General features: G+C 42.6%; 1 protein-coding gene across 3 annotated transcripts; it reads left to right on the top strand.

Annotated features, from left to right (window-relative positions):
• Positions 1-46: 46 nt before the first annotated feature.
• LOC124531958 lies at positions 47-19,851 on the top strand. 3 transcript variants are annotated; one of them, XM_047106548.1, is made up of 23 exons: positions 47-404; positions 484-671; positions 915-1,111; positions 1,990-2,113; positions 2,244-4,123; positions 4,733-4,803; positions 4,883-5,085; positions 6,113-6,269; positions 7,525-7,623; positions 8,540-8,697; positions 8,998-9,276; positions 9,459-9,578; positions 10,266-10,387; positions 10,875-10,984; positions 11,454-11,559; positions 12,081-12,255; positions 12,791-13,037; positions 13,704-13,782; positions 14,461-14,534; positions 14,753-14,796; positions 15,003-15,320; positions 16,040-16,227; positions 16,619-19,851. In XM_047106548.1, exons 1-23 carry the CDS (start codon positions 260-262, stop codon positions 19,563-19,565), a joined length of 8,031 nt encoding a protein of 2,676 aa, XP_046962504.1. In that variant the 5' UTR covers positions 47-259; the 3' UTR covers positions 19,566-19,851. The 3 variants fall into 3 exon arrangements, with proteins under 3 accessions (XP_046962504.1, XP_046962505.1, XP_046962503.1); XM_047106549.1 differs by having other exon boundaries at positions 4,880-5,085; positions 10,275-10,387; XM_047106547.1 differs by having other exon boundaries at positions 4,880-5,085.
• The last annotated feature ends 58 nt before the right edge of the window (positions 19,852-19,909 follow it).

Genomic DNA, 19,909 nt, shown 5'->3' with positions numbered 1-19,909 from the left:
GAGTAAGTGACATCTTTTGCTCTATAGCGTTTGGTTTGAAAAAAACATTATTGTCTATGTGGCGATGGCTGTCATCGAGTTTTATTTTATTATTTTAGGAAAATAAGTAAAGAAGCTTTCAGTGATCGTAGAATGATGATATTTTCGTGAATCATGTACATGTTTTCTAATAATCTAATAGTTGTAAGTGAAATTGTTATATACCGGTAGTGAAAAACACTTAGCGATGATAAGTAAAAAAGCTTAATAATTGACGACGATGGCGTCTGATGGAGAAATTTCTTGTACGAATGATCCTAATTTCGCCGTTATTTACTCGTTCTTAAAAGTTTTTGGTAAACTCTACAGTTTAGAAGTACCTACACTAGCTAAATTACAAGAATTGATAGAAAACACGCAGGAAGGTGAGCTAACAGTCTCGATTTGTCATATAAAATATAAACAAACTAGGCAAACATGTTGGCAATTGTTTTGTTCTTTTAGTGTTGGATCCGTTGAAAGAACTCCACTTGAGATTGTTGCGTCGTGCTCTTAAATCAGTACAGAGTAACAGATGGGAGAGGTGTCTGATTAAATTTTGTCATCAGCAGTCCTATCACCAGGAGGCTTGGGAAATAGAAAGGTTTTCTTACAAGAAAGCTAGTACTCAAGTGAAATTGCGAATATTGAAAGTAAGTGACTCAGTGATTCTTAGAATAATAGATCTCTTAAGTGACAATGCATTAGGCTCATCAGGCATTTAATTTAAACTTAAGTGCTTTGCTTTTATGATTATTATATACTTATTTATAAAAAAGAAAAAATGCTTATTGCTTAAAGAAGGTCTATAGCATTAAACTATTTGATTATAGTGATTTATGAACTTCTAACACTATATGAAATTCTAACAAGATTTTTTTATTGTTAATTTTCAGTTGTTGCTGGAATATCAGTTCACATGTCATGCAAAGTTCAAATCAGCAGTGAATGCTATATCATGTAATGAGCTCAGGTTGGATCCGATTGGACGAGATAAGAATGGGTGTGTGTACTGGCTCCAAGTGGACCATGAAGCAAACCTATGTCTTTACAAGGAAGATCAAGATGAAGAAACTTGGCAGTTAATAGCAAGGTAATAAATTTACACACACACACACATAAAAACATATATGTATTGAAGTTCTATATGCAAAGAATGAATAGAATTTTGTTGTATAGTGGTGCATAAAGCTGTTTGTTCAATATTATGATATTGATTCTTTAATTGTTTATTTATTTCGATAAAGTAGCAAAAGGGTCAAATGTTCTTATGAATTAAGAATAATTTTTGCTTTAATTAACATTATAGCATATACTAAATTATTGACATGGGACTGTGTATTAGTAAAAATTAACACTTTGTTAATATAAATATTGCAAAATAAAGTAGTATTTTTTTAATATGAAAATGTATTTAAAATAAAAATGAGAATACACAAGCAGTATTTTATAATTATTTATTGTTTTTGAAATCTATGTCTGTTCAAAGTGAAATAACCATGCATTATATTATTTTGAAATTAGAAGTATATGCACTCAACCACTTCTAATTTCCAAGGGGACTCAATCCACAGTCACAAAATATTATATATTATATTATAAATATTATTTTTGCTACAAGCAGTGTAGCAATGTTGGTCTATCTTTAAAATAACATACATACTTCATATTTTATTTTAATTACCTGCCAATTATAATTTTTGTTTCAAAATTGATTTAAGTTAAAATTGTAAATATTATTGTTACCGGTTTTTAAATTTAACATGTAATCCTAATTCCAATAATTGGTATATCCAAAAAATCTGTTTATTGGAACTGTAAACAGTAGGACTGATTTTGATGATGTTTTGTTTGTATTTAAATGGTTTTGATTGTACTTGGTGGTTGGTATTGAACCCACTAGGTGATGATAGATATGGTATGTATAGGTAATTGTTGTGATTTAAAAATAAATGATTATTATTTTTTTAGCAACCGAGAAGAGCTAGTAAAAATTATAGGGCAACTGAAAAATGGTGAAGAGATCACTCCATCTAGTGTTTCAAACAATAACGAGGATTCAAATAGTACAGAAATCCAAAATCAACAGTTAGAGGTAAGGCCACTACAACAAATATTAATAATTAAGCCATTTTAATAAAATTTTACTGCTTAATACTGTTCGTATATATATATATATATTTACTACATTTAGTGCTGAAAATATATTTGTTAAAATGTTTCAGCCTAATAAATCACCCAATAAATCATCCGATGTAGATGATGAAAATGAAGAAGAGTTCCTAAGTCCAGAATCTGAATCTGAACATGATAGTGATGATCAAAAAGAACAAAATAAAAAAGTGAAATCTCCTGATAGTATTAAAAATAAATCTAAAGAAGTTTCAGATGATAATGTAAATAAAGTAGAAAATAATAAAGATGATAAAAATTTAGAAATATCTGAAACTGATAAAGATGTAAAAGTTACTGAATCTTGTAATGATGTAGAAAAAACTAGTGAAGATAAAGATGTAGAAAGTACTAAGGATGAAGAAGAGATGAAAAGTGAAACGTCAGATAATGGTGAAATTGAATGTAATAAAGATGAAATTGAAACTAATAAAGATGAAATTGTATCTGATAAAGATGTAATTGAATGTCATAAAGATGAAATTGAACCTAACAAAGATGAAGTAGAGAGTAATGAAGATGTAGATAAAACTAGTGAACTAACTGGTGAAGAAAGTAAGTTAGAAACTCGTGAAGATGTAGACAGTACCGAAGCAGATGAAACTGTAGATAATACTGAAACTGATACCAATACTGAAGTGGATAGCAACATAGAAAATAAGTGTAATACAAAAGACAATGAACCAAGTGATATTAAAAGTGTTGTGAAAGAAAACATGGATAGTGTTGAAAAAGATACTGAAGAAACACAAGAAACATCGGAACCGGTAACCGCATCTGAACCAACTGAAGATGCAGTTGGTGAAGAGATCGAAGAACCTTTAATGATCGTAACGGGCGAAGGAAATGGTGCAGATTGTGACAGTGCTTATATTATCGGAGAAGAAATTTGCGAACCAGTCATGTTTTTTTACGGTGAAGGTTGGGGAGCCGATAATGATACTGGCAACCTAGATGCCATACAGGAATCAAACAGCAATGATAAGAGCGATGAAGAAAATCCTCCCGAAGAATGTAACGGTGAGAACCATGATGTGTCAAATTCGAACAGAAAAGCCAAATTAAGTAAAAATGTTAAATTAAAAAATAAATCTATAATCAAGAGGTCTCTAAAGAAACAATCCAACGATGGTAACAGTCCTGATAATGTTAAATCAGATTGTAAGAAACATTGTATAAGAGAAGTGGACAAGTCTAATGGATCGAACTCTAACACTTTTACTGAAAGTGATTCAAAGAAGGAATGCAGTGTCAATGATAAAAGTACAACAGAGAGTGGAAAATTAAAAAAAGTAGGCAAGAAGAAGATCAGAAGTAAAGTTAAAAAGAAACAACTACTACGGAAAGCTGAGAAGGATGAAAACAAAGAAGCGCTTAATTCTGTATCAGAATCAGAGAATTGCCAATCAACTAAAGCCAGTATTATTGAGAAGAGAAAGAGTAGTCTCTCTTCTGAACAAAGTGATGATAACAGCGAAGAAGATAAGGAGAAGTCTTCTGATAAGGAGGCAGTAAAGGGGGACGACGATCTGCCGCCGAAAAAAATACGCTTAGAAACACCTGAATCAGAGACAGTATCACATTCCAAAGAAACAAGTGACAATAAAGATGAAACGATTACAAATGAAAACAATGAAAACGACAATTCTAATACAAATGTACAAAATGATTCTGTAACAGTTAGGAAAAAAATTAAAGCCAGAAAAGGGAAGTTTAAACCAAAAAAAGCATTGCAGAAACCCTTTGAAGAAACAAGTAAGAATGATAGCGCTGATGATGCTAAAAAGGAAAGTAAAGGCGTCAAAAGGTCGCTACTAAATGCGAATACAAGTGATAAAAACAATGAATCTCAAAGTGAAAGCGAGGAAGAGGAGCCCGTGACAATCGGGAAACGATTGAAAACAAAACCGAAGAAGATCAATACGTCGACCAGGTAACGAGTAGATTAAAATCACAAATGAACAGTTACTATTGTTTAAAAGCCGATTGAGACCATATGGCCCAGTGGTTAGAACGCGTGCATCATAACCGATGTTTGCGGGTTCAGACCCAGAAAAGCACCGCTAAATATTCATGTGCTTAATTTGTGTTTATGATTCATCTTGTGCTCGGCGGTGAAGGAAACCAAATTCTGCCACATGTGTACCAAACCGCATTGAAACAACGTGGTGGAATATGTTCCAAACCTGCTTCCCAAAGGGAAAAGAGGCCTTGGCCCAGCAGTGGGAAATTTACAGGCTGTCGTTATTGTTGTTTAAGATCTGCCGTGATATATCTATAATGCCATTATCTACCATAACTCAATTATAAGCTATGAGCAAAAAATACTGTAAAATTAGAAACCTATGAAACTTATCGATGATAAGAACATAACATAATTTCAGACAGAATTTTTTTCTTATTAATATGCCATCAAAAGTGAATCGATCAAATGTAGATGATCAGTTATACCGGAATTTTTGTTATACCACGGCAGTAATGGAAGTTGATACCTTAATAAATCACTGTACATAAATAATTTTATAAGCTGTTTTACTTTCAGGAAAAAAGTGGAGGCAAAACACATGACTAAGAGTTCGAGTGAATCAGAAGAAGAAACTCTTTATAGTTTAGGTATTGAACTTTACAAACAATTATTATCATCAAATAATATAATAGGAAATAACCGTGTGTAAAATTCTGTATCAAGCAGGTAAGAAAACCCCAAAGAAAGTCTTAAAGAAGAAAACGAAAGGTAAGGAGAAGCAGAAGTCCCATTCCCAGTCGGAGGATCCAGACATCACGCCCGTGCGACAGTCGCGTCGCATCGCGCAGATGAAGATCAAAGAGGAGGCCGACAGGAGGCACCTGGAGGAAGTCGCCTTGCGGGAGATGAAGATGATACACAAGAAGAAGGTATTGGAACTTTTGGAGTCCTATGAAATATATTTACGTGAAGGTTTATTGATGTTTGTAGTATTTATTTCATAATGTAATATATCTTTTAATAAGGGATATAAAAATCAATCTCAAATTAATGTGCATCCATGTTTAGTCTAGGAGTGGAACTGTTTCTTGATTGGGATTCTTGCAATAATATTCTTTCTTTCTTTGGATTCTGGATAATAGGAGTCCTATATAATAGTATTACGTGAAGGCTGATTGATGTTTGTAGTATTTCGTATATAATGTAATATGAATAATCTTTTAATAAGGGATATAAAAAATCAATCTCAAATGTACATCCATGTTTAGTGTAGGAGTGGAACTGTTTCTTGATTGAGATTCTCGCAAGTCAATGATAATAGTGGATATATGATCTTTTAAATTACGTATACTCATTGACGACGCCCAAAGATAGCATAGGTACTTATATTCTACATATATATACAGTAAGTGATATTAATCGTTCTGCATTCAATGTCAATGTGCTAACCGTATGAATTAAGATGTTATGTCTATTGTGTATCATTCGCTCTTCAAACCAGAAAACAAAAATATTAAAAATAGGACTGTGAGTGCTATCTACCTAGTCAGGCGTCCAATAATCCCTACCACCATATAAATTTGTATATGAATATGAGCAGTAATCACGTTTGTTGGAATAATACAAAAACTCTCCTCACAATCAATACTTTATCTCTCATGAAGTGGTTCACGATCCTTCCAATTCGACGATTAAACTAAGAATGACTATTTCTAGGCTTACTCCTAGTATTTAATGTTTACACGCCCCTCCTTCGACTGTAGCAACATCCGGTTTCGATCCATTTTAAAAAACAATTTAGTCAAAACCGGATGTTGACAATCAACGCAAATTGTAACAACTATTTAAATCGAATTATTTATGCTGATAATACTTTAATACATTAAAACAATAAAATATGATCATATTAAAATAAATATGCTAACACGTCAGTGATGGTGTGTCGTTGTCCTGCAGAGCGCGGATGATGATGAGGATGAGTGGCGCGCGAGTGACAGCAGCGCGGAGTCGCCGGTTCGGCGCCCGCGCGCGCACGTGTGGCGCGCCGCAGATTCCACCGGGCCCGAGGACTCGGACTCCGACGAGCCGCTCTTCGAGCACGACGAGCCCGACCGTACGCCCCCCCCCCACCACCCCATCTCATTCCAACATCGATTTAAAAAGATGATATAATAGTCATCAGCCGCCTATCCCATTTTTCCGCTCTTCGAGCACGACGAGCCCGGCCGTACGCCCCCCCCCCCCCCACCACCTCATCTCATTCCAACATCGATTTAAAAAGATGATATAATAGTCATCAGCCGCCTATCCCATTTTTCCGCTCTTCGAGCACGACGAGCCCGGCCGTACGCCCCCCCCCCACCACCTCATCTCATTCCAACATCGATTTAAAAAGATGATATAATAGTCATCAGCCGCCTATCCCATTTTTCCGCTCTTCGAGCACGACGAGCCCGGCCGTACGCCCCCCCCCCACCACCTCATCTCATTCCAACATCGATTTAAAAAGATGATATAATAGTCATCAGCCGCCTATCCCATTTTTCCGCTCTTCGAGCACGACGAGCCCGGCCGTACGCCCCCCCCCCACCACCTCATCTCATTCCAACATCGATTTAAAAAGATGATATAATAGTCATCAGCCGCCTATCCCATTTTTCCGCTGTTCGAGCACGACGAGCCCGACCGTACCGCCCCCTACCGCCCCACCCATCTCATTCCAACATCAATTTTAAAAAGACTATTATATCATCATCGCCTATCCCATTTGTCATGATTATTTAAGTTTTTAAAACGTACGCCCCCCCCATCTCATTCCAACATCAATTTAAAAAGACTATTATATCATCAGCCGCCTATCCCATTTGACATGATTATTAAAATTATTAAAATTCAAATCTTTAATCACAGATATTTTTGAGTACGTTGATGAAGGAACGGCTTTCAAATTAAAAATATATAACTGTCTAGTATGTTTATCATGAGTCGAGATGACCCAGTGGTTAGAACGCGTGCATCTTAATCGATGATTGCGGGTTCAAACCCAGGCAAGCACCACTGATTCCTGTGCTTAATTTGTCTTTATAATTCATCTCGTGCTCAGCGGTGAAGGAAAACATCGTGAGGAAACCTGCATGTGAGAAATTTCATTGAAATTCTACCACAAGTGTATTCCACCAACCCGTATTGGAACATCGTGGTGGAATATATTCCAAACCTTCTCCTCAAAGGGAGAGGAGGCCGTTATCCCAGCAGTGGGAATTTACAGGCTGTTGTTGTTGTTGTTATATTTATCATTGGTAACTTCAGACTAATTTACCATTTAATTCTGATACATACGCCCTGTAATATTTTCATAACATTCGCAGTGGAATTCAACAAATCCGATCATGAGTTCTCGCCCGAGTCCGACTTGGAGTCTGGCGAGCCAGTGGAGCCGCTGAAGCGAGCGCGGACATTGCAAGAGGGTACCATATTATAGCTATGATTCTTACTTTATAATTATTTTCTACGCATAATAATTATATATCAGCTACACCTACTCAAATAATTACTTGTATATTTAAAGACTAGTTATTATTTTGTCACTGAGATCACTAACTAGAACTAAGTATAGTACGACACAAATTAGATGTAGCATCGGAAAATGCAATGGAATGAAGTTAAAACCGATTATTGTCGATTTACACAACCAATAGAAATAGCTGCCTATCGCGCCATTCGACGCTATTCGTCGCTATAGATTCACGCGTCAGAGAAAGCAAGTGCGTGTAAATCGACGCGTCAAATTGACGAATATATTAGGTCATATGATATTACAAGTTATTACATTTGTACAAAGATCATATACGCGTGACTCGCGTGAGAAATAAATATTGATAATTTGGGATAGCGTACTCAATTCGGATGTGATCGGTTTTACGAATTTTGCCGATGCGACATTTAAGTTGTGTCGTACTATACATGTATATTAAAAGACTAGTTAGTAGTTTGTCGCTGTGATTACTAGTTTAGTTGAGAGTCGAGATGGCCCAGTGGTTAGAACGCGTGCATCTTAACCGATGATTGCGGGTTCAAACCCAGGCAAGCACCGCTGATTCATGTGCTTAATTTGTCTTTATAATTCATCTCGTACTCAGCGGTGAAGGAAAACATCGTGAGGAAACCTGCATGTGACAAATTTCATAGAAATTCTGCCACATGTGTATTCCACCAACCCGCATTGGAACAGCGTGGTGGAATATGTTCCAAAAACCTTCTCCTAAAATGGAGAAGAGGCCTTTAGCCCAGCAGTGGGAATTTACAGGCTGTGGTTGTTGTTGTTGATTACTAGTTAGAACTAAGTACTTGTTTGTGTATTACTGAGTGCGTGCGCGTGCGCAGGCGTGTCGGCGGGCGTGTGCGCGCGCTGCGGGCGCGGCGAGCAGCCCGAGTGGATCCTGCTGTGCGACGCGTGCGACGCGCCCTACCACGCCTCCTGCCTCAAGCCGCTGCTGCTGGTCGTGCCCGAGGGCGACTGGTTCTGCCCGCCCTGCAACCACGTGCGTGAACCCCCCCCCCCCACCTCTCTCCTACTGCATATGTGATATGTCACACAGATCCGTATTGTCGGTGGTCTGGGTATGCCATGTCAGACCCTGAGATTCAGGTTCGAGGCCCGAGTCGAGACTAATATAATCGTTCCATTCGAGACTTCATCTCCTAAGTCGTAGCAGATCTCCCCTATAGAACTACGATAGTCCGATAGAGGTATTAAATAAACTCAACATTTAATACCTCCTGTGCTCAAAACTGTCGGTCACCTCGATGGTGAGTAAATTTTAATACCGGCTCGACCGCAGGCGATGCTGATAAAGGCGCTTGAGACCGAGCTGTCGAAGTACGACGAGCTGCTGGCGCGCGTGGAGGCCGAGCGCGAGCGGCGCGTGCGCGAGGCGCCGCCCCCCGCCCGCGCCGCCGAGCGTTCGCCCCCCGGCGCCGGCGACTCGGACGCGTCGGACGGCGAGCCCAGCAGCGGCTGGTCGTCGGACGGCGCCGTGTACCGCCTGCGAGCGCGCCGAGCCCTGCCCGTGTCCTACCGCGCGCGCGAGTACGACCGACTCATCAGCTCCGCCATCAAGGTGCGCCGCGCCCCCGCCCCCCACACGACCCCCCCCCCGCCCGCACTCATCGCGCATGCGACCTGCCCGCATACGACCGCCTCATCAGCTCCGCCATCAAGCTGCGCCGCGCCCCTTCCCCCCGCCCCCCGCACAACCCCCTCCCCCCGCCCGCACTCACGGCGCATGCGACCTGCCCGCAGGAGGAGTACGTGGAGCCGACGACGAGCGCCGGCAACCAGGGCCGCGGGAAGGACATCTCCACCATCATCGAGGCGGCCGAGGAGGAGAAAATGAAAGCCGAGCGTGAGGCTATTGAACAGGTACCGGTAATTATAACATTTAAAACCTCCCCACTTATTCTTTGGAGTTGACTTGGTATTTGAACCAGTGATATTTGGTTTTGACTGTGATCAGACGAAAAAGAATGAATGACAAACTTAAAATTACTTAAAACTTCCCCACCTTACCTATTCTTTGGAGTTAAGAATTGACTTTGTTTTTTGAACCATGAATATTTGGTTTTGACTGTGATCAGACGAAAAAGAATGAATGACAAACTTAAAATTACTTCAAACTTCCCCACCTTACCTATTCTTTGGAGTTAAGAATTGACTTGGTATTTGAACCAGTGATATTTGGTTTTGACTGTGATCAGACGAAAAAGAATTAATAACAAACTTAACTTAAAATTACATATTACGTCTAATTTGGTAACAGCTCCATGATAATATGCACTTAAAAGTGCTTAAAGTTCTTGATTAATATATCTTCATATATGATACAACACTATTTCACTTTTCTACTTAGATATATCGATTTAATTTTTCTCCGATTTTCTAATAGCAACTTGGACGATTTTCAAAATTCCAATTGTTTACGAATCCGTAATAAACATCATTGATTACTCCTGACGTTGGAATAGACTATAAATATATTGTTTTAATCTTATTTATTTTACTTCTGTGGATAGTCTTGATGTATTGTTATATAACACTGAGTTGTTTAAGGGTAAGCAGATCGAGGTTAAGAAGATTAAGAAGAAACAGCGTAAGAAGCAACGCAAACTGAATTCGCTCGACGTGCCCTCCGAGGACGACGACGAGACCGACGAGGACTTCAGAGATACAGGGTTTGTTTGGTTTAAATATATACCTTAAGTACTCTATACATAAAGTAGCTTTTTGTTCAATTTCTACTATTCTATATTTTAAATTGGGTTTCACTAATATAAACGAAGGTTTGTATATGTGTTATAAAAAAATTGTAATGTTTTATTTATACGAAATGGATCATAGTGTTTACTTAAAATACTGCATCAGGTTTACAAGGCTAATGCTGACTAATAAATATGTTAGAAAATTGTGAATTCTTCAAGGTTCAATCATGAAAACTTTTTATATAATTATCAATATTCATATTATATTAGTAACGGCATTTAATATATGTAAAATTGTTTTTTACTTGGAGGATACCATCATTTTCAAAATCCGTTTAAACTAGTTTTAGGGCATGATATAAAATGTAGCCTTGGTCCTATGTGTATCTGATATCTGCCTTTGGTGCCTGATATACTTTAATTAGATTTAATGTTAATAATAAATTAATTATGATTACAGAATGGAATCATCGTCGGAAGAGATATCGTCGTCAGCGGAACGCGGCAGTTCGACGTCTCGCTCGTCTGATTCGCTTCCCATCCGTCGCGCCTGCAGACCCGATAAGAAAGGTGCTTACTTTGTCTATGTTAAATATTTAAGTAAACTCTTAGACAGCTAGCATCGAAATAAAATGTATACACCACCAGAACGGACATAAAAATTCAATTTTAAATTTTATTTTCGTCTGATGAATAATATTAGCACCAGCGCGCACTGGTAACTTTTGTCACGGTGACTGTTTCGTCACTTTTGTCACGTCCGTGAATATGCACAAATGCTGACACAAATGTCACGTCGTAATGCGCGCGCACCTCCATACATATTCACGGACTCGACAAGAGTGACGAAACAGTCACCGTGACAAAAGTTACCAGTGCGCGCTAGTTCTTATGAGTATTGAACAATTTTTGATTTCTTATACAAAAGGAATATATATATTTTTGAATCCCCATTGTAAGATTATGTTAACTTTTTATCTGTAATGATTGTTTGGTATAATGTTTTATTATTTGTATTTGTTGTATGTTACTTTTCCAGATCGCCAGAAATTAGAGGAGTCGTCGCCGGAAGTGAGGAAGAAGAAGAAGGGAGTGTTCGATGAGAGTTCGGGAGAGTCCACCGGGCGTAAGGAGTGGTCAAAGAAGTACGTCCTAAAGTTTCATTAGCGTCTAACATCATTAGCTATCTCAGCTCTTGAGATGCTGAGATGGCCCAGTGGTTAGAACGCGTGCATCTTAACCGATGATTGCGGGTTCAAACCCAGGCAAGCACCACTATATATATGTGCTTAATTTGTGTTATAATTCATCTCTTGCTCGGCGGTGAAGGAAAACATCGTGAGGAAACCTGCATGTGTCTAATTTCATCGAAATTCTGCCACATGTGCTTTCCACCAACCCGCATTGGAACAGCGTGGTGGAATATGTTCCAAGCCCTCTCCTTAATGGAAGAGGCCTTATCTTAGCAGTGGGTAATTTACAGGCTGTTACTTTACTACTTTACTTTATCATTAGTCGAATATTATATATATAGTAATAAGCTATCTCAGTCGATGAGGTAAGGCCGAATGTGTCTGTACTCTGTTAGCTCTGCCGCAAAGCGTGTAGTATTGAAGGGAAGGTAATACAATATATACATATGCAATATAATGCTTTGTGTGCGCAGGTGCAAGTGGGCTCGCAAGCGCGGTCTGTCGCAGTACGACGCGGCCGGCAACGTGGTGCGCGCGCGCGTCACGTACGGCGGCCTCAGCGACGAGCCCAACGACTGGTCGCCCAAGCACCGCACGCGCCGACGCAAGATCGACTACACCGAGATGCCCAACACAGAGTCCGAGGACGTGAGTGACGTCACCCCGACACACACCGCCCCCCCCCCCACACACGCGCCACCCGCCCGCCTCACGCCCGCCCCGGGACGTGAGAGACGTCACCCGCACACACCGCCCCCCCCACACACACGCGCCACCCGCCCGCCTCACGCCCGCCCCGGGACGTGAGAGACGTCACCCGCACACACCGCCCCCCCCCCCACACACACGCGCCACCCGCCCGCCTCACGCCCGCCCCGGGACGTGAGAGACGTCACCCCCACACACCCCCCCCCCCCCCACACACACGCGCCACCCGCCCGCCTCACGCCCGCCCCGGGACGTGAGAGACGTCACCCGCACACACCGCCCCCCCCCCCACACACACGCGCCACCCGCCCGCCTCACGCCCGCCCCGGGACGTGAGAGACGTCACCCGCACACACCGCCCCCCCCCCCACACACACGCGCCACCCGCCCGCCTCACGCCCGCCCCAGGACGTGAGTGACGTCAAACATACCGCCCCCCACATACCGCCCGCCTCACGCCCGCCGCCCCTTGCAGGAGATGCACAAGTCGAGCGGCAAGCACATGCCGGACAGCTCCGACGAGTTCAAGGTGGACGATTCGGACGTCACTTCCGACTCGGATTCGGACCGCGCCAAGCGGCGCAGGGAGGAGGCCGCGCAGTCCGGCGACGAGAAGAAGAAGGCGCTGTGCGACCTCATCAACAAGACGGCCGTCGTGCCGCTCCAGAAGCTGCCCGATGACGTCACCAGGATGAAGACCGAGGAGCTTCAGGCGACGCTGGGTATGGGTTCTAGCTCGTTGTAATCAAATCGATAAGTATAGTACGACACAACTTAGATGTCGCATCGGCAAAATTCGTAAAACCGATCACATCCGAGTTGAGTACGCTATCACAAATTATCAATATTTATTTCTCATGCGAATATGATCTTTGCACTAACGTAATTACTTGTAATATTACATGACCTAATATATATGGAAATATGACGCGTCGATTTACATGCACTTGCATTCTCTGACGCGTGAATCTACTATATGTATACGTGTCGTACTATATGTATAGTAGGACACAAATTAGATGTAGCATCGGAAAATGCAATGGAATGAAAATAAAACCGATTACTGTCGATTTACACAACCAATAGAAATAGCTCCCTATCGCGCCATTCGACGCTATTCGTCGCTATAGATTCACGCGTCAGAGAAAGCAAGTTCATGTAAATTGACGCGTCAAATTGACGAATATATTAGGTCATATGATATTACAAGTTATTACATTTGTGCAAAGATCATATTCGCATGAGAAAAAAAATATTGATAATTTGGGATAGCATACTCAATTCGGATGTGATCGGTTTTACGAACTTTGCCGATGCGACATCTAAGTTGTGTTGTACTATACTCATATCTTATTTAACTAATATATTATCCCTGTGTTACATTTTAGCTTTAGAATCTCAGCCTCAAATGAGCAGTACTCCGAGGCCTCTTCGCGGTCGCGGGAGCAGAGGTGGTCGGGGCAGCAGGTACTATAAAATTACTTATATATTACAAATATGGCCCAAATATCATCCAAAATATGTCATATGATTTAATGTATTCTTTATATATTCTGAAAGAAGATTATATGTCTACTAAAATTGTCATTAATTTTACTTGCGACATATCAATCTGGTGTAACTGTGCAATGAGCAGTGCCGATGTTTTGCCCTGGAGATAGTAAAAAGTAAAGTAACAGCCTGTAAATTTCCCACGGCTGGGATAAGGCCTCCTCTGCCATTAAGGAGAGGGTTTGGAACATATTCCACCATGCTGTTCCTATGCGGGTTGGTGGAATGCACATGTGGCAGAATTTCGATGAAATTAGACACATGCAGGTTTCCTCACGATGTTTTCCTTCACCGCCGAGCACGAGATGAATTATAAACACAAATTAAGCACATATACATAGCGGTGCTTGCCTGGGTTTGAACCCGCGTTCATCGGTTAAGATGCACGCGTTCTAACCACTGGGCCATCTCAGCCCTGGAGAACCAATACGATAATAATGTAATAATTAATTTAATAAAAAGGTCCGCTGATGTTCTTTTTTCAAAACGGTGGTAGTGTATAATGTGAGCGTAATGCGTGTGCCCGCTGATGTTCTTTTTTCAAACCGCTGGTAGTGTATAATGTGAGCGTAATGTGCGTGTGTGTGTGCGCAGGGGCGCGCGTGGCCGCGGGCGCGGCGCGTGCGCAGACGACGCGTTGTCCAAGCTGGTCGGCGTCAAGATCAAAGGTAACGCCGCCACTATGAACCCATTGGTGCTGACTTCCTAGATGTCTAATTTTGCAGCGGTGACCATTGCTTTAAAGTAACCATGTTATAACATGGTTTTTATGAAAAACTAATCTGTCAATTTTGTCTTTTAATGAATTTGTGTTACATTGGCACAATTGTAATTTTTCCTTTGAAAGTATGTGAGATTGTTTTAATTTTTTTCTGTTCGTTTCCAGACTTGAAGCCGGATAGTGTAATGGGACCTCTGAGGCCGAATCAAGTAAGTTTTATGAATACAATTTCATTTTATGATTCTCCGACAAAATAATCGATCTGCTGTCTCTAAATGTTTATTTATATAGCAGCTGTTAAAACAGAGATGTCGTATAAGTAGAAATAATATTCTTACCTACAAAATTCATATAATAAGTAATATTACTGTACGACTGCTTTCAAAAAGAAATTATTAAACACAATAACTTCCAGGTCGAGCGCGAGAAAAAAAGACAGGAGCGTGAAGCGAAATTGGCTGAAAAAGAAGCAAGGAAACAGGAACGGATGCAGAAGAAAGAAGAAAAGGAAAAGTTAAAGGAGCAAAAGGCCAAGGAGAGAGAAGAGAAACGTTTAGCGAGACTCGCTCTCCAGGAGAGCAAGAGAGTTAAGAAGGAGAAAACTGAGTTTGTTGGTCCCCCAGGATATCCCCCTGGGATGTCCGTGCGTCCCGAGCGACCCTACGGCAGTCCAGTCCCCAGGCCGCCGCCTGACTACCAGGAACAGAGGTTCCCGGTAGCGCCGAGGTTACAGGTACATTCAGTTATATTTTCTAGATATTATTGAAAATAACAGCCCATAAATATTAATTATTTGCCCTTAAAATTTCTACCAACCCGCATTGGAACAGCGTGGTGAAATTTGTTCCAAACCTTCTCCTCAAAGGGAGAGGAGGCCTTTATCCCAGCAGTGGGAATTTACAGGCTGTTGTTGTTGTTGTCCTTAAAATTTATCAAAATAACTTTGCTTTCATTGTAAACCGACAAAAAATTCTTTTATTAAATTTGTAAAGTTAAACTAATAAATCCTAGTTAAGCATCAATCCTGGGGTACGGTATTTGTTTCTATAAGATTAAACAGATATTTTTACTATGGCCTGTTGAAAAATATTAAAGCTCATGTAAAAAAATATTGATAAATATTCCATACTCTCAACACAAGATTATATTGGAGATAAAAAAGCGAGGACTTAGTATTTATTCATTTCTACTATAAAAAAATTATATACTTTACTTACAAACTTGATTAAAATGGAAAAAAGTAATTACTGAGTTTCTTAGCCATTTTTTCGGTAGAATCTACTTTCTAAAGATCTTGTTTCTTTACATTTATTTCAACACTGTAACATAGAGTTTTAAACGTTAATTTATGAGCCTACTTGAATATAGAATACTGAGATTTTCTAGAAGTTTATACTTTTAGACTAGGTTTAGATCTTTTCCTTTATATTTAAAATATTACTAATATTTTAGGTTCGACCCGAACTACGCGGTATATCGGTGGACGAACGGTCACCACTCGCCCACAGACCTGACCAACACCATAACGTCATGCGAGAGGGCACACTGTCGGTGGCCGGGTCGCCTCAGCCTTTCAAACCAGTCACAGAGGAACCCAGCATTATCACACGGATGCCACATATGATTAACCAACAATACAGGTACATATGCTGTAACTTAAACGTAATAAATATAGTATAGTACGACACAACTTAGATGTCGCATCGGCAAAATTTGTAAAACCGATCACATCCGAATTGAGTACGCTATCCCAAATTATCAATATTTATTTCTCATGCGAATATGGTCTTTGTACAAATGTAATAACTTGTAATATCATATGACCTAATATATTCGTCAATTTGACGCGTCGATTTACATGCACTTGCTTTCTCTGACGCGTGAATCTATAGCGATTTCTATTGGTTGCGTAAATCGACAAAAATCGGTTTTATTTTCATTCCATTGCATTTTCCGATGCTACATCTAATTTGTGTCGTACTATACACATATAATAGACCGATACTAAAGTCGTAACATCTGTCCTTCTAGGGGATCTATGATGTACTCGGCCGGCAACCCCCCGTACGGTCCTCGTGGGCAGGGCGTGCCCATGTATCAGATGCACCCCGGCCTCAACCAGGGCGCCAGGGCGCAGTACCCGCAGTACTACTCGCACATACAGGGCCTGCCCGCCTACCCCGTGCGACCCGGCGGACCGCCGCCCGCCTCATCCCCCGGGCCTCATGGACCTCACCGCCCACTGGGGCCCAGCCCGCTGGCTCACGGACCCCCAGCGTCGCCCCATGGGCCCCCACACCGGCCGCCCGTCTCGTCGCCGCACGGCCCGCCCCCTTCGTCGCCGCAGTCGCACTACGGCCCACCGGGGCCTCATCCCCACGGTATGCACGGACTCCGTCCGCCCCACTCGGCTCACGGACCCCCCGTGTCCGGCCCTCACGGAGTTCTCCGACCACCGGGACATCACAGCGGCAGACCGGAGCTCCAGGGAGCGCATCCGCCCGGTTCGTCGGGCTCGAACCCACATGTTCCACCAGGCGTGTCGCCTCATGGCCCTCCAGTGTCGTCTCCGCATGGACCTCACATGCCCGGCGGCCTACCGCATGGTCATTCCGGTCTCTTACATGGACCTCCAGGGATGCGTCCTACTATGCCGCTCGGTATGCCACACGGGCCGCCCGTGTCCTCTCCACACGGCCCGCCAGTGATGGGTAGCCACCAGAATTCTATGCCGCGGGGATTGGTCCCAGGAATGGTGGCCGGCATACGAGGCCCAGGTCCAGTGCCGCCCGGTAATGTCGTTGTCCGGGTGCCAACACCCGGGGCACCTTCGGTGTCGCCAGCGCCGGTGCTTCCAGGGCAAAAGTCGCCGCAGACGAATTCGTTATCAGAGGTCGGCGCGGAACCACCGATAACGATCAAGGCTGAAGTTAAAACAGAACCCGAGTATCAATCGCCTCCCGTGTCTCCTACCGATCGGCCCACCTCGCCAGAACCCCTCAGAAATCATCCCAAAATCAAGCACACGGAAAATAAAGATGGAAGGCCCCGATATCCGCTGGGTCCGTACGCGCCGCAATACGGCCCTTATGGACCCTACGCACCGCATGCCCCTCCGAATTCTCAGCCCCAAGAAACCCTACTAAATCTTCAAACGAGACTACATCACAACCCTCTGCAACGCATGCCTTCGAATGTCCGACCTTTTTTGCCAAATAATCTAAGTGATATGAAACCCGTCGATGCGATTCCTAGGTCCGGTTTAGAGCGACCGCAGTTCAATGAAGTTCGATCGCCAGTTTCCGAAAGACCGTTAATACCTCACGACGCTTCGAGACCGTTACATCTGGACAGGCCTTTGATGCACGAGATGATTCGGCCACCGGGACCTAATTCTTCAATACACGATATACAGAGGCCTTCTTCATCTGAAAGGACCGTTCCCGAGAGGACGATGATGCACGAAATGCTTAGAAATTCCGGTCAAGATCGATCACCGATACAAGATATGACGAGGTTGCACGGACTCGAGCGACAGTTGCCGCAAGATATGCCAAGGCCACCGGGATCTGAGCGTTCGTTGATGCAAGACATGCTCAGGCCTGCGGGGACTGATCACCCAATGATACATGACATGCCGAGACCACCTGGTCTGGATCGACCTCCCGGCATGGATAGACCGCCTGGTATGGACCGACCTCCTGGTATGGACAGACCTCCTGGTATGGACCGACCTCCTGGTATGGACCGACCTCCTAGTATGGATAGGCCTGGTATGGATAGGCCTCCAAATATGGATAGACCTCCAAATATGGATAGACCACCTGGTATGGACAGACCTCCAAGTATGGATAGACCTCCTGGTATGGATAGACCTCCAGGTATGGATAGACCTCATGGTATGGACAGACCTCCAAGTATGGATAGACCTCCTGGTATGGATAGACCACATGGTATGGACAGACCTCCAAGTATGGACAGACCTCCAAGTATGGATAGACCTCCTGGTATGGATAGACCTCATGGTATGGACAGACCTCCAAGTATGGATAGACCTCCCAGTATGGATAGACCTCCAAGTATGGATAGACCTGGTATGGAGAGACCTCCTAGTATGGATAGACCTGGTATGGAGAGACCTCCTAGTATGGATAGACCTCTTGGTATGGACAGACCTCCAAGTATGGATAGACCACCAAGCATGGACAGGCCTCCAAATATGGAAAGACCTCCCAGTATGGACAGACCACCTGGTTTAGACCGACCATTGATGCACGACATGCCCAGACCGCCCGGGCCTGATCGAAATTTGATGCACGAAATGCCGAGACCACCGGGTCCAGATCGATCTACAATGCAAGATATGACGCGACCTCCCGGTCCAGATCGATCGTTGATGCACGATATGTCGCGACCTCCTGGATCAGAACGGCAAATGATTCACGAATTACCGAGGCCCCCTGGTCCAGATCGATCAATGATCCACGACTTGCCCAGGGCTCCCGCACCTGAGAGATTGATGGGTCACGATCTACCTCCACACTACCCGTACATGAGGCCACAAGGCCGCTCGCCTTACGGCGTGCCGTTGCTGCGAGCCCCGCACGCCCGGTCCAGTCCCGGTATGCCGCACTACGCGCCCTACCAGGACATGCATAGATTGGACAAGCAGCCTCCACTGCAGTCCCTCCGGGAATCGGTTCTGACGCCCACCAAACCCCCTTCACCCCAAGATGAGATCGAAAAGGATAACGAGAGGGAAAGCGGAGCCGAATCCCCTAACGACGTCGATGACGATCGTTCGTCACCACCCGAAACTAAACCTCAGTTCCTGAAAATACCCGGCGCTGTAAATAAATATATACCGGACGGCAAGCTGGTTCCCATCAAAACGGAGGCCCCCGGCGAGGAGGGCAGTGTTTTCGGGGGCCTCGTCAGTTACTTCTCGAGCCAGCGCGAGGACGACTTAGACGCGTAATAGTGAGTAGTCCACTTGTAAATATAACATAGATAATTTTATTTATACCGACGGCTATAGACGCCTTGTGACGTACGCTATGTATGATATTTTATGAAGTAAAAATATTTAGTTCGACGAAGTTTAATGAGTCTTTTTGGTCTCGAATAAAAGCGATGTATTATTTTGTTTACGTTTAAGTGAGATTTATTTATATACAGAACGATAAGTACTTACGGTATACTCTAAATACGAATTCTATTAAAGATCGATAATTTCTTTTTTGCAAAATAAATGTTTTCTCCTATTGGCGTTTTTTATTTATATACATACTCCTGACGTACTTGCCAATTGTAAATAAAAAA

Source organism: Vanessa cardui, chromosome 8 (genome assembly GCF_905220365.1).
Source record: "Vanessa cardui chromosome 8, ilVanCard2.1, whole genome shotgun sequence".
In the NCBI taxonomy this organism is placed as follows: Eukaryota; Metazoa; Arthropoda; class Insecta; order Lepidoptera; family Nymphalidae; genus Vanessa; species Vanessa cardui.
This window is presented reverse-complemented; position numbering and strand designations above follow the sequence as displayed.

Bases quoted from the DNA above. Each gene is read 5' to 3' on its own strand.
- LOC124531958 (XM_047106547.1), top strand. From the start codon at position 260: ATGGCGTCTGATGGAGAAATTTCTTGTACGAATGATCCTAATTTCGCC. The intron at 10,388-10,874 runs GTTTGTTTGGTT...TTATGATTACAG, and splicing joins GAGGACTTCAGAGATACAGG to AATGGAATCATCGTCGGAAG. The intron at 11,560-12,080 runs GTACGTCCTAAA...TTGTGTGCGCAG, and splicing joins CGTAAGGAGTGGTCAAAGAA to GTGCAAGTGGGCTCGCAAGC.